The sequence below is a fragment of the Carettochelys insculpta genome, chromosome 2 (assembly GCF_033958435.1).
Source record: "Carettochelys insculpta isolate YL-2023 chromosome 2, ASM3395843v1, whole genome shotgun sequence".
Classification (NCBI taxonomy): domain Eukaryota; kingdom Metazoa; phylum Chordata; order Testudines; family Carettochelyidae; genus Carettochelys; species Carettochelys insculpta.
Genome location: NC_134138.1, coordinates 170,130,776 through 170,144,368, shown reverse-complemented (window position 1 = coordinate 170,144,368; position 13,593 = coordinate 170,130,776). Strand labels below are relative to the sequence as shown.

The window sequence follows — 13,593 nt, the reverse complement described above, 5'->3', positions numbered from 1 at the left end:
TTCTCAACCCAATGCCAGATATATTGCTCAAATGAAGCACACAGTACAAGGAACCAGATACATAGAGTTAGATGTTATCTATTTGCAGACAGTGACAGGACCAACATAATTTCATTAAAGTTCGTGGTAACCTCACATAAATATAGAGAAGTGGTGAGCTAGTAGAATCTTGATAAATCTCTGATAAGAGTTCCCCAAGGATGGATGATCTATGGTGCTTTTTCAATGGTTCAATTGTCCAATAGCTTTGTTCAACAGCACCCTCTGGGATTATTCCAAAGAAATTGAGCCACCCAAGCACAATCTTGTCAACATTTCCCAGGTCACCAGACATGACAACGATACCTCATGAACAGAAGCAAACACATAATCTGATGGACTTCAAACAATGAAAAGGAATACTTTATATGTCTCCATCACCAAGAGGAGATGAACAGTGCATTGTCTATTCAATACCACAGCCCAAAACATGATTGCTTTGTGTCACTCTGTCTGGAGTGACTCACAAGCAAGAATGCCAGCCACTTAGGAAGCAGGGCACAAACCTCAAACTGGTTGTGAATTTTATCCTTTGATTTCCCCAACCAAATAACATGTGTAAACAGGCAGGATATAGCTTTAACATGGAGTTGCAGACTGTTCTCTCCAGCATTCTGATCCATCTTGCCACCCAGACAAGCCTCACTATGTGACAGATGATCGCTTAACACCAAAGACCACCAAATATTTAATTTACTCCCAGTCACTTATCCTAATCAATTTTCACCTTAGACATCAAGCCAAAAATAAATCTTATCGCCAATCCTATAATAAAATATGGCTTTTTTAGTTAAGAAAAAGAAACGAGAATTATTTACAAGGTTAAAGCAGATACACTTACACAAGATAATACTTCTTGGTGAGTAATTCACCACTGGTAATTCTTTTCTCCAGGCTGTCAGGAATTTTCAGTATTAGGCTCAGTCCACACTACAAACTTCTGTTTCTATAATGACTTTGCTGAGTGATGTAGATATACTGACTTAACCTCTGAGGTAAGTAGCACTGGATCAACAAAAGGGCATCTGCCTTTGACATAGCTGCCATTTTCGGGGCTGATAGAGCACCTATGTCAACAGCAGAATGCCCAATTGGCATGCATAGCATCTTCATGAAGCATTAGAGTGGTGCAGATGTAAACAAGCCCTAAACAAATATTTTTATAGTTACAGAGCAAACATTTAGATAATATCTGGTAGTATGGGATACAGACGTCATGGACACCCAAACCAGTTCTGAACTGTGCATTTGTCAGTGGTCTCTGAGACCAGGGGCCTTGGCATGAGCTGGGACCTAGCCTCCCAGGCTCATAAGTGGAATCAAAGGACCATAGGTATTCTTAAACCTGGCTTTCCCGCAAGTTTCTCAATAGTCTTCCTCAGAAATGAGTAACCTGAGACAGATCAATAAGTAATATCTTCCCCATCAAGAAAGAGTTTCTTGAGAAGGAAGCTAATGACAGTTTCTTTAACATACTGGCATCCTTCCTTTCTTAAGGAGTTGAGCATTTTCTCCAACAACAGGTCTAAATAAAGACTTAGTGTGAAGGAGATCAATAATTAACCCAGAGAATTCATAATCAATATGAACCTTCCTCAGACTAATCAATAGGGGCATACCTTCATTGAAATTGTAAGCTGCTTGGGTTAGAGAACATATTTTTCTTTATTTTTGTACAGTGTACAAGGGCATAGTTATCCTACATAGGTGCTATAGTAGTACATATATTGTATATAAAGCTATAATTATAATGAGCGATCATTAGAAACAGGCTGAAACTGCAACACTCAGATTGAGATTATCATACATTCTGCTTCTAAATCATCAAGTATTTTTGAAATTCTCTTTTATTGAGTGCTCATGTTCCAGCCTATACATTCAAGGAGTGTCCACAGCCCCCCATGGCCACTTATGCATGTCTTAGAACTACTGAATTAGCAAAAAACATGAATCCCATAAGTCCCCTCACACACTGCCATCAGTAATCTTCATACCACAGCACATGGGCCAGCACAAATACCCTTCCTGCAGCACAAGGTGAATGCAGAGGCGCTAAGCATAGCTGGTCCAAGTACTTCTTTCTACAGTCCCAATATGGGAATTTCCATGTTCTAGCTGACTCTTGGCAAGGTCTCCAAATCAGCATGCAGTTTACCTGAACCTGAACTTTAGTTTTTCTATTTGAAACTTCTTAAAGCTAATAATTTCTATGAGCAACATACAATAACAGCACATAACACTATTTTGTTGTTTAAATAAAGCAATATACTGACTATAGTTGAAGTTCTGGGAATCTTTTTCCTATTTCAACTTTCTAATAAGTGTTCTCATTCCATCTCCCTCTCTGTCTCTCTCTGTCTCTCAAATTAATGGGGATTGATGTTATTTTGTATATTCAGTAAAGAGTCCCTTTGCCATCATAGGAGCTCAAGTTTTAATTATTACACCTGACTATAACTGATCTCTGAAACTATTTGCTTTCACCTAGAAATTCACACTGCATTTTTTTTCTGGATTGGACAAAAATGCCCTGTTTATGGTTCCCTCTACCCCTCCAAATCAGATGATGCTATACGGAATCTTTTCTCAATTTAGTTTGCATTTGACTTCACTGCTGATCATGTATATGTAGTTTGTAATTTACATTCATTACTGATGACATGCATGTGGCTAAATATACGCATATAACCAGTCCCCCTATATTTTCAGAGGTGATTAGGGATTTGGGCTACCTATCATAAAACCCCTGAAAAAGGCCTGACATTTCAGAATATGCTATGATTCTACCTTTGAAACATCAGGCCCTTTTACAGAGGTTCGTGTTGGCAACCAAAAACTGAAGCACTCAAAATTACTAGTCACTCTTGAAAATTCAATTTCATGATCTTTAAGGACTTTTTTCTTCCTTCCTTTTGTTAACTTTTACTGGGTTCTTGATACGTTGCCACATGACCTCCATAAGAACAAAAACTACTAAATTAAGTTCTTTTGCTGTATCTACAGTCATTTTTGAGTATTTACACAGTATTCTTTTTTATTCAAAACATTGCTGTACTTAAAAAGGTGACATCAGTGGAACAGACCATTCTTATGGGGAAACATCTTCTTCTGCTACATAAATATCAAAGGATATCTGACATTTGCAAAATAAATAAATGTCAAGGTGAAGACAAAATGATTATTTTTGAAGCTGGAAACACTAATCCCCTGGTCTGGTTCCAGACAGTTATCTCTCCTGTGGCAAATGTCTGATGTAGATCTAATCACTTTATCTGAAAGAGACTGGTGCAGTGAGTAAAGCAAAAGTTGTTCCTTAACCATTGTAGAACTGCTGCAGTCCCATTTTTAACTGACAGACCAGCTCAGTGCTTCACTCAATGGGAAAATGGTTTATTCATATGGATATAATGCAATTTTATGGCTACTTTTTTTCTCCTAACTGGCTATAAATGTTTGCTTTTAGCTTATATCTACAAATGATACACACAATACGGCAGTCTGACTACTTGTCATATACTCACTTCATTTCAGGGTCCCGATTATTTCTTAGTCTTTGATATGTATGCAAAGGTATTTAGTGTTTCCTTAATGCAATGAATACTTTCTGGATGCCCCCTCCTGCAGACAGCAAGATATTTTGGTCAGCAGGGTCTTTTCTGAGACTCTTGAAACACCTTTTATAGTCAAGGGTTGCCTTTTGACTGCAATATGGTATTACAGTCTTACGAATCTCTGTATACAAGGAATGTGCAATGAATACTCTTGGAAGGGAAATATTCTTTATGTAGTTAAAATCTCTCTCTATGATGCATGTCAAGTTTACTATGAGACATCAATAGAATATCAGTATCAAAGTCTGATAATCTTTTTTTTCTGGGCAAATCATACTTAGACACATGCATAGCAGCATAGAGTCAATATCCTATATACATCCTAGGAATATATATATAAATAAATGAATCCTATGAGCGACTGATGATTTTTAAATTCTGCTAATCTATTTTTTTGGGGAAAAGATGATTAATAATATTTTGCATGAAGGCAATTAGGTGCTCATGGTTCAACAGCATACTCATACCATGAACTGTTTTCCCCCTCCGCTACATAGGGAAACACAGAGAAACCCACAAAAAATCAAACCCCTGCATTACCCTGTTAGTCTCTGACCAGTGTGGGCTGCCAGAGTGGGAGGTGTATCAGTGCAATAAAGGCTCCTGAGTTCCACAGCCATAGGTAAAAACCTGCTTTCCTCCAGCCTGTTACAGCAGCCCGAGGAAACAGCAGGTGGAAAGATATAGATACCCCAGAAGGAAGGAAGGGTTAAAGGCATCATTGCAGCCATTAGAGGGAAAAGTTGAAGCAATGCAAGCACCGTAGACTCCTCTCGCTTCCTCCCCCTCCCTTTCCCCCACTCCCCACTTCCTAAGCGGGCTCAGTGTTTAAGGGAGGGCAGTCATCACCACGCAATCCTGAGCAGCTGGAGCTGACGCTGGACGGAGCTGCCAGGTAGCTGGAAAAGAAGGCAGAGGAGGCAGCCGAGCCCCCCTTGTCAAGGCTTCTTTTCTTGCTTTAGTCTGAGGCTGGACTTCAAGCATCACAGCTCTCGAACCAGCTTCTCTGACTCCTCCGTGTATTGCCATACCCCGCGCTTCCCAGAGAAAAGATTCCAGCGAGTAGCAGAATGCTGGCAGTGTCGCAGCCGGGGCTACAGCGCAGAACCTCGCTGTAAACTGGTTCTGTGTGTGTGTGTGTGTGTCGGATTCCTTCCTTGGAGGGCACCTTTGGCTTTTGTTACCCTGATGTGACTTTTGCTTCGCTGTGGAATGATGGGGATCTTTCTGGCTTATGTTGGATGCATTTTCTTTTCCGTTTTGTACATCCAGCAAGGACTTTCCACGCAAGGTAAGTAAGCTCGCGCCTTGTCAAACGTATGTGAGTGTGTGTCCTCCCTAAAATCCCCAGCAGCGCCTCCGAAAAAAAGATGCAGAGGGAAATAAGAAATGCCAAGCGATAGGAATGATAAACAAACAGCAAAAGAGGGGAGAAGTTTCCCCCTAGGGAGACTAAAACCGACTTCTGATTCTCGATCGCAAGGAGGACACCTTAAACACCACTCGCTGGACAGACAAAGCTGTTGTGTGTATGTTTATGATGAATGCACACAAACGTGTGTTTGGGTTGTGTACATATGCATGCTTACAGCGAATACCCGCCCATGCATACATAACTATTACATGCACACATAATATGAGATGGCTAAATCATATGGCTTCCTTAACTGTTGCTATCTACGTAGGACCTGGCTCCCTTTCCGCTCGTTTCCGTGATCCTGAGTCCCAGACCTTTGTTTCCCTTTGGGGGCTATGAATAGGTCTGAAAAAAAAACCCAACAGCTCGACTCCTTTGAAGAGCCCACTAAAACGCGCGCCTTGCATGCCAAGCAGCGGTAGAGCTCTGCAGAATCCAGTCTGTGTGGGACTTTGAGGGCTGCAGTGATCATTTCAGCACCATGGACAGAGCGTCTACGCCTGCCCTGGGAACGCTGCAACATTTCTGCAAATACAACTCCCGTCTTGGTACTGGTTTTTAAACCCTGACCAACGAGGACAACTTCTTTCAATCCCTGAGCACGCAGAAAAAAATAGTCCCCTTGCCTTCTGGCTCGCTGAATAACCCGCTATGACTAAAAATCATATCTAGGGGGAAAACTAGGATAAAAAATACCAGCCTGTACCTGTATGTGCCTCTGTTTCATAATGCATGTGTTGAGAAAGCAAAAGGTGGCACGGTAAATTCCCAGATCACCTCCACAATAAACTTCAAAAGAGAAGGTTGTGCGCATCAGAAAGAAAAGGGAACAGTGGAAATATTCCCTCCTTCAGCTTTGTCAGCTTATATGTACACCCAGCTGGGCATGGAGAGCTGGCTGTTGAGTTCTTTGAGCAATGGGTCTGCCTGGTCACCGGTCCTCAGATTTTAAGCAGGGTTATTTGGTTTTTGACCCCTTTCTCTGGCCAGAAAGAGGGCTGCAAGCTTTATCATCAAGTTTGCTCGATTGTTAAACCAGCTACACGTGAGCCTAAGGAAAATATAGGGAGACACGACGCTCTTTTAAGAAATACTGGAATTTGTAGGAATTTGCTAAACCGTAGAGCGGCGTCGTAAGGTGGGGTGGAGTGGGGGTGGGGGAGTCATATGTAAGGAGGTGGGAGGTTTGTTCGTTTTGGAAAGTGAGTCTGCTAGAACGGAGAGTGATAAGAAACATTGTTTCCTGATTTCACTGTGCAAGCATAAATTATCAGAGAAGCTTACGTGACTCAGTTAATGTGTTCGGAACGCGCATTTTGATGAGTGATCCTAACCCACCCCGTAGCACATTACGCAATCTAAATATCTCTCTCAGGTCGCCATGTAGAGTTTAATAATTCCCGGGGTACATACGCTCACGCTAGGAAATGCAATACGTGAGCCGCGTTGGTTTTCCGAGGGGCCTGTCACTGAAATCCCTCGATGTGTTTGGGGACATATTGCATGCCACCCGAGGAGATTGGGGCCTTTATGTAACTTCCTTAACCCAAGGGAGTGATCAGAGGGGGTACTTTGCCTTGCCATAAGCCGGACTTGAGTACAAGAGCGGAGTTATGCGGACTGTGGGTGGGGGCAGAGAGAGAGAGAGAGAGTGGGGAAAGGGAGATGGGGAAAGGGAGTGTGAAAAGATGAAGGACAGAGCAATGGGAGCGAGATGTAGAATGGGGGAGAGTGAGAAAAAGGCGAAGGAAACGGGGAGGAGGATAGGAGGAAAAGCTCGGGAGCAAGAGAACGATAAGAGGGAAAAAGCTGGAGAAAATGGGGAAGGAGCTAAGGAGGAGGGAGCGGAAGATCCCACCAAACTGTCTTTGTTTTGCAGCGAAATTCACCGAGTTCCCCCGAAATATCACAGCCACCGAAGGGCAGAACGTGGAGATGTCCTGCGCTTTCCAGAGCGGCTCCGCCTCGGTGTACCTGGAGATCCAGTGGTGGTTTCTGCGAGCGGCCGAGGAACAGGAGGCTGGAGCCGAGGTGACGGGCACTCAGGTAGCCATGCGCCTCCGCTGGTGTTTCCGTTCCCCTCCAAGCGGCCGACCCACCGCGCACGCCCAGAAGGGGGGATGGAGGGAGTCTCCAGGCTACCCGGGAACTGCGGCGCGGCGGGGGGAAATGGGCCGGGACCTTGGGTGCCTGCAGCTCCCCGGGCTCAGCCGCAGGTCTCAGGGGATGCTCGAGGCCCAGGTGCTTTGCAAAGGACGCCTGTGCTCAGCGCGCTCCTTGCGGCAGTGTACCCACCCCCCAGGCCAGGTCCCGCGCCTCTCCGCCACCAGCTCCAGGGGGGAAATCTAACCTGCCCAGCGCGGAGGGGAGCGATTAGGGGACGCACCCACCCTCCAGCACAACCCCCCTCGGGAGCCCGCCGGGGCTGGTGCCGAGGACTCATCTCCGCAGAGATCCTCCTCCTCTCCCCTGGCTCTGCGCTGGGCGACAGAGCCACGGCCCAGGGGAGCTGGGCGGCCCCGCGGAGCGGAGCCGCGGAGCAGACGCTAGGCTCAGTCCTCGCCGATGCGAAGGCGGAGGAAGGAGCCCCCCTTTGCCCGGGCCCCGTTCCCCGAGCTGGGGCGGGGGTCTGCATCGTCTCTTCACTTTGCAAGCCCCCCTTTGTGCTAAGCATCGGCCCTCACGCCTGCCCCGGACAGGGTGGGAAGGGAGCGGCGCGCGGTAAAAGGAAGCAGCCGGGCAGCTGCTCTGGCTTTCTGCACCAGCGGCGCGCAGGATGCCGCGATCCTCCCCAGCCGGCGGCCGCCCCAGCCCTGGGAACAGGGAGCCGCCGCGGAGCTCCCCGCGCGGTTCTGCCCATAGGTGGCGCACTTGGCCTGCGAACGTTCCCGGGGAGCCGCCGCCTGCTTTGCCTGGGGGATGGTTGCGCAGAAGGGCCGGGAGCCCATCACTGCGCGCCAGCAGGTGGCCACACACGTGATCCTTTCCCAACAGGTGGAGCTGCTACCGGAGAGAGACTTGGACAACGACGGGACGAAGATAAGTGTAAGTGTGTGAACACCAATGAGAGAGCGTCCCTGCAGAGTTAATGGCAGGAGGCTTGTGGTTAGATTAACACACACCCGAAAGCCTGCGGGCAACCAACTCATCCCAGAGATGGAGCTTCTTTGATTGTCTCTATAAGGAGCGGTCCTGTGACACCTTACAGACTAACAGATTCATCTGGGCATAAACGTTTGTGGGTAAAGAACGCACGGCTAGATCCCTGCACAGGACAAAGTGGTTCTTAACCACCAACGCTTATGCCCAAATGAACCTGGCTGTCTTTAAGGTGCCACAGGAGTCCGCCTTGTTTTTGCAGATACAGACTAACATGGCTACCTTTTTGAGACTTTAGATTTTGTATTCCCCTGGCTGTCTCGGAGGCGGGTTACAGGATGGGATTCAGACGGAGGCAGAGATGCTTTCCTAGCCCTGTGCACATTGTGACAGAAACAATACATCCCCAATGGGTTCATTAAACTACATTGTACAGATTTCCTCAATAAAAGCAAGGACCTGGGCAAGCTTATCCCAAATAAGCCTCACCCTGCAAAGACGTGTGGGTCAGTTTCCTTCCAAGAATGGCTCCCTCTTTCAGGCAACTCAGGCCACCTCAAGACCCTTCAGAGAGCTCTAGATGGGGTTGAGATCTGAAGGAGTGAGGGTGAGGAGGTGGGGAACTGAAGATACTGAATGTAGATAGTAGTTTTGCCACACTTCTGGTATTGGTGAAGGCTGGAGGACCCTATATTAGCACCAGAAATTCCCAGCCTGGGTCTGTGCTAGCTCTTCTCTGGAGCCTCCTCCTAGGGGCAAGATCAGTCCCTTCTCCTTTTATGATGGTGCTGGGGAAGCTCTGTTACCACCGCTCCATGGGAGCCATAGTGACAGGAGAAGATGGAAGGAATTCAGAGCTGAATGAAATACCTGGCTTACCTGTTGCTGGTTCAGGCTGTCTAACAAGCTGTGAAGTCAAGGGGGGAACCTCATAGCTTACCTAACAGGAGAAAAATCCCACTATGCTCTGTAGTCCTCTGAAAATGAGGCAACTCCACAAGGATAGTCTCACCTGCCTCAGAGTTCCTACCCATCCATCTCCAATTAAGTCCTCCAGGAATGACCCCAGGAGAGGTTAATTCAGCCTCAGAATTCTAAATGAGGAGTAAATATTGAAATTTTGCTCTGAAAGGTCATTTCCCTTCAGCCGGAAAATGTAGCTATTTAAATGGGTGATTTCAGAAGCTCATTAAAGCTGGGGGAGAGAGGGCATCTGACCCAATACAAATCAAGATGAAGTTCTTCCTGTGGCAATACCTCTATTGATTTCACTGGGTGTGGCCTCTGTGTCATACCTTCAGGCACAGACTCTCCAAAACTGAAATTATCTCCTATTTGGAAATGAGCATTTTCGCACAAATGTGGGTCAGACAATGGTGGGCTGTGGAGCAGACGGGGGAGGTCAGAGGAGCCTTTCCTTTATTTTTGCAGTCCCTGCACTTGGAGAACATGAAGGACTGCTCTCTTCCCCCTCCCTCAAGCTTAAAGAAGAAGGGACCATAGTTCATTGGTAACAAATACTTCAGTGTGCACATCTCACGTGATCTCCAGAGGGATTTTGCTTTGAGACAGAATCCATTTTTGAACCTCCACTGAGGCAGTGCAGCTCAACACAAGCACAATCTGACCCTAAATAAGCAACAACTACATTAATCAGCAATATATACTTACTGTATATGTTAAGTCCTTCAGTCCCTTCTTCTTCAGTGCCCACGAGTAATTTGCCAGCAAATAAATGTTAGGTTGAAGGGCAGAGAGAGTGACATTTTAATGTTATACTGAACACTGCACGCACAATGACCACAGCCCTCTCATTCACATGTCCTATGCTGCTTGTCATCTTACCATGTAAACTCTTTGTATGATGGACCACATATTCCAATAAGGACTGAAGGACCCCTGATTTGGGCTTTTGTGCACTATCACAATGGAAATAAAACTGCTATTAATAAACTCACTAATTAGTCAGAACCTATTCATGCAAAACTCCCACCCAAGTCTATAGGAATGTTGATTACAGAGTGAACCTCTCCAGACTGGTACTTTCTCTCATCTAAAAACAGCTTTAATCCAGTATAAGTTTAAATAACCAGATGGCCTCTTATTGTGTGTGTAGCCAAGTTCCTTGGGGTCCCAAAAAGTTTGTTTACAGTCACCTCTCCTGTCTCTCAGAATTCTGTGCTGTTATTTAGCTTTAATTTACCCATAATTATCTTCTAAGGTTGTGTCTACACATGTCCCTCCCTTTTGGAAGGGGCACGTAAATCACATAGTTTGGAGCTGGTAAATGAGGTGCTGATATGAATATTCAGCACCTCATTAACATGCTTCGAAAGTGCTGTTTTCAAAATGCAAAGTGGCCATGTAGACATGGGTGCTGTGAAATAAACCCCAGATTTCGAAGTTCCCTTATTCCCAATTCCTATCTGATGCTTTATTAGAACCAAATCTGAAAACAATTAAGAATCAAATCATCTGGGAAAAAGAATTTAATCAGAAAGAATGTGAACGATCATTGGGAATAATTTAAGAATGCTTAACTATATGTCTCAGAAGCCCCAGTCCCACAAATGAAGAATGCACTGGTGAAAAAGTAAACCTTACTTGGTTTAAATGGGAAGTGAAAACAGATGTAAAAATAAAATATCAAACAAATAAAATGTCCAAAATTGAAGAAAGGGAAAGTTGATAGTAAGTAATATAAACAAGAAATTAGGAGTTGAATAAAATTGGTAAAAGAAGCCAAGGCAGATAAGGTGAAATCTATGGCCAGTGGCATTAAAGACAATAAGAAGCCATTTTTCTTCAATACGTTAGAGAAATCCTGAATAAGTTTCTGTTCCATTGCTGGATGGAAATGATAGAATTATGAATAATAACACAAAAAAGAAAGAAATGTTTAATAAATACTTCTTCAGGGGAAAAAAGATGATTTACTCCTTCATATGGTGATGACAATCCTTTCCTCATTACACCAGTATCTTTGAAGGATACTTAACAGACACCACTATGTTAGAAATTTTAAAATAAGCAGATACAGATAATTTGTATCCAAGAATTTTAAAAGAGCTGACTGAGGAGCTCACTAGTCTGCTAATGTTGATTTTCTGTAAATCTTGGAGCCTCATGGAAGTTTAAGAAGACTATAAGAAATCTGACGTTAGGCCAATTTATAGAGAGGGTAAATGTTATGACCAGGATAATTATAGACCTGTCATCCTGATATCGATCCCTGGAAAGCTAATGGAGTGCTGATAAGGGACTAGATTAATGAAGAACTAAAAGAGCATAATGTAATTCATACAAATTTACATGAATCATGGAATGTAGAATATGAAAACAGATATTGTCTAACAGATTTTTGTGAGATTATAAGAGTAGACAAAAGCAATAGTTCTGGTATGAAATTCATTTCTGTCAGGTGTTTGATTTCATACCTCACAATTTTTGGTCAAAAACTAGAACAATATACAATTAATATGTCATACAGTAAGTGGATTAAAAACTAGCTAACTCATAGTTTTCAAAAAGGTCTTGTAATGAGTGGGTCAGTTTCTAGTGAGGTCCCACAAGGACTAAATCTTGGCTCTATGTTATACAATGTCTTTATCAATGACTGATAAGAAAATATAACATCAGCTTTGATATAGTTTGCACATGACATAAAAACTGGGGGAATGATATATAATGAAGAGAACATCGTGCAATAAACTGGGCACAAGTAAATAATATGCACTGTAATATGGCTAAATAGAAACATATACGAATGGGAACACAAAATGTAGGCCATATCTACAGTGCGGGGAACTCTGTCTTGGGAAGCAGTGACTCTGAAAGAAATGAGATGGGAGTAGTGGATAACCAGTTGAGCTGGGAACACAGTGACCAAAGCAGCTAATGTGATGTTGAGATGCGTACCCAAGGCAATGCACAGGAACAACAGAGGTACTTTTACCTGTGTGTTCGGTACTTCTGCAACCTTTGCTGGAATAATTTGTCCAGTTCTTCTGCCCACAATTCAAAAAGGTTGTTGGAACATTGGAGAGGATTCAGAGAAAAGGGTGAATGATTAAGGGATTAGGAAACATGCCTTATTGTGGTAGACTCAAGGCGATCAGTGAATTTAGCTAAACAAAAAGGCTAAAGGATGACTTGATTGTAGTCTATAACTATGTATATAGGGTATACATGGGCTCTTAAATCAAACAGTGAAAAGCAAAATTCAATCCGATAGTCAAAAGTTTAAGATATACATATTTAAATTGGAATATGGTGTACACTCTCAGTGGTGAAAGCATGGGTGCTGGAACAATTTGTGAAGTGAGGGTGCTAAGAGCTATTGAACCAAACTATCATCTCCAGATATAATGGCAACCACTTTGAGCCAGGGGATGCTGCAGCAACCCCAGCACCCCTTGTTCCAGCACCTATGAATGAAAGTAATTAACCATTGGAACGTATGGTTGCAGAACCATTGTTCTGAGGGTCATGGTGGATTCTCCAACAATGCCAATTTTTACTTCAAAAATGGGTGTTCTTCTCTGGAAAAAAAGTAGAAAGCTACAAGAATTATGTTAGAAAAGTTCTATGGCTTCTGTTATACGGGAGGTCAGATTAGGTGCTCACAGTGGCTCTTCCTGGCATGAGAATTTGAGTATTCAATTTGTGAGAGGAACACTATGTAGTGAAGCAAGCCATCTTTGCATTTTAAAATTTAGATATGGCTAAGGAGAAAACAAATTCTACACTCAGTTACTCCTCTGCACCAGCCTTGACTTTGTTGATTTGCACAGAGAATCACAGAGGCAGAATTTGGCTGACAGAGATAATTTCCATGCTCACTGCCCTTTTGATTTCTTTTGTATTGTTTTGGATTACTAGAACAGTATAGGTACGATATTATTATTGATTTAAGTTAATGATCTACCACTTTGTGTGTTTACTATTGCTTACATTTTAGTTGAAACATTTAATCTATACTCTAACTACAGACTGCCATACGCAATAATTTATGCATGGAACTGGGAACAATACCAGTTCATGCATTAGAGTCTATCACATTTTTGCTGCAGTCATGCGTCAACAAGTATTGCCCTGCAATTCACACAGCAGGCACGATAAGGGCTTTGACAGATACATGAGTATGATATGCCAAGCCAGCTGAAGCATTATGCTGAATCATCATAAATAACACGTACCTGGGTGCAGTGTAATGTTTTTCTTTTTCTAAGATTTGTCACATTCTTCATTATCTGAATGACTCTCTATGGCATATTGACTTGAATCCTCTGTATTTACATGAAAATAAACTACATTTCTATCTGAATTTATGTAACCAATATAGATGGCAGAATTAAGGGCTTCCTAAAAACACGTAGTTTTCAATTATGATGAATTCTCAGAATGGCTTGCTATTCGTGAAGCCAT

At 43.4% G+C, this 13,593-nt stretch overlaps 1 protein-coding gene across 2 annotated transcripts in view; it reads left to right on the top strand.

Moving 5' to 3' along the window:
- Nucleotides 1-4,862: 4,862 nt before the first annotated feature.
- Nucleotides 4,863-13,593, top strand: part of VSTM2A (V-set and transmembrane domain containing 2A) — a 31,124-nt gene continuing 22,393 nt past the window's right edge. For both annotated transcript variants that reach the window (XM_074986000.1, XM_074986001.1), the window contains exons 1-3: nucleotides 4,863-4,941; nucleotides 6,947-7,113; nucleotides 8,062-8,112. In XM_074986000.1, coding sequence (XP_074842101.1) covers nucleotides 4,863-4,941; nucleotides 6,947-7,113; nucleotides 8,062-8,112 — 297 coding nt within the window. The remainder of the gene's footprint in view (nucleotides 4,942-6,946; nucleotides 7,114-8,061; nucleotides 8,113-13,593) is intronic.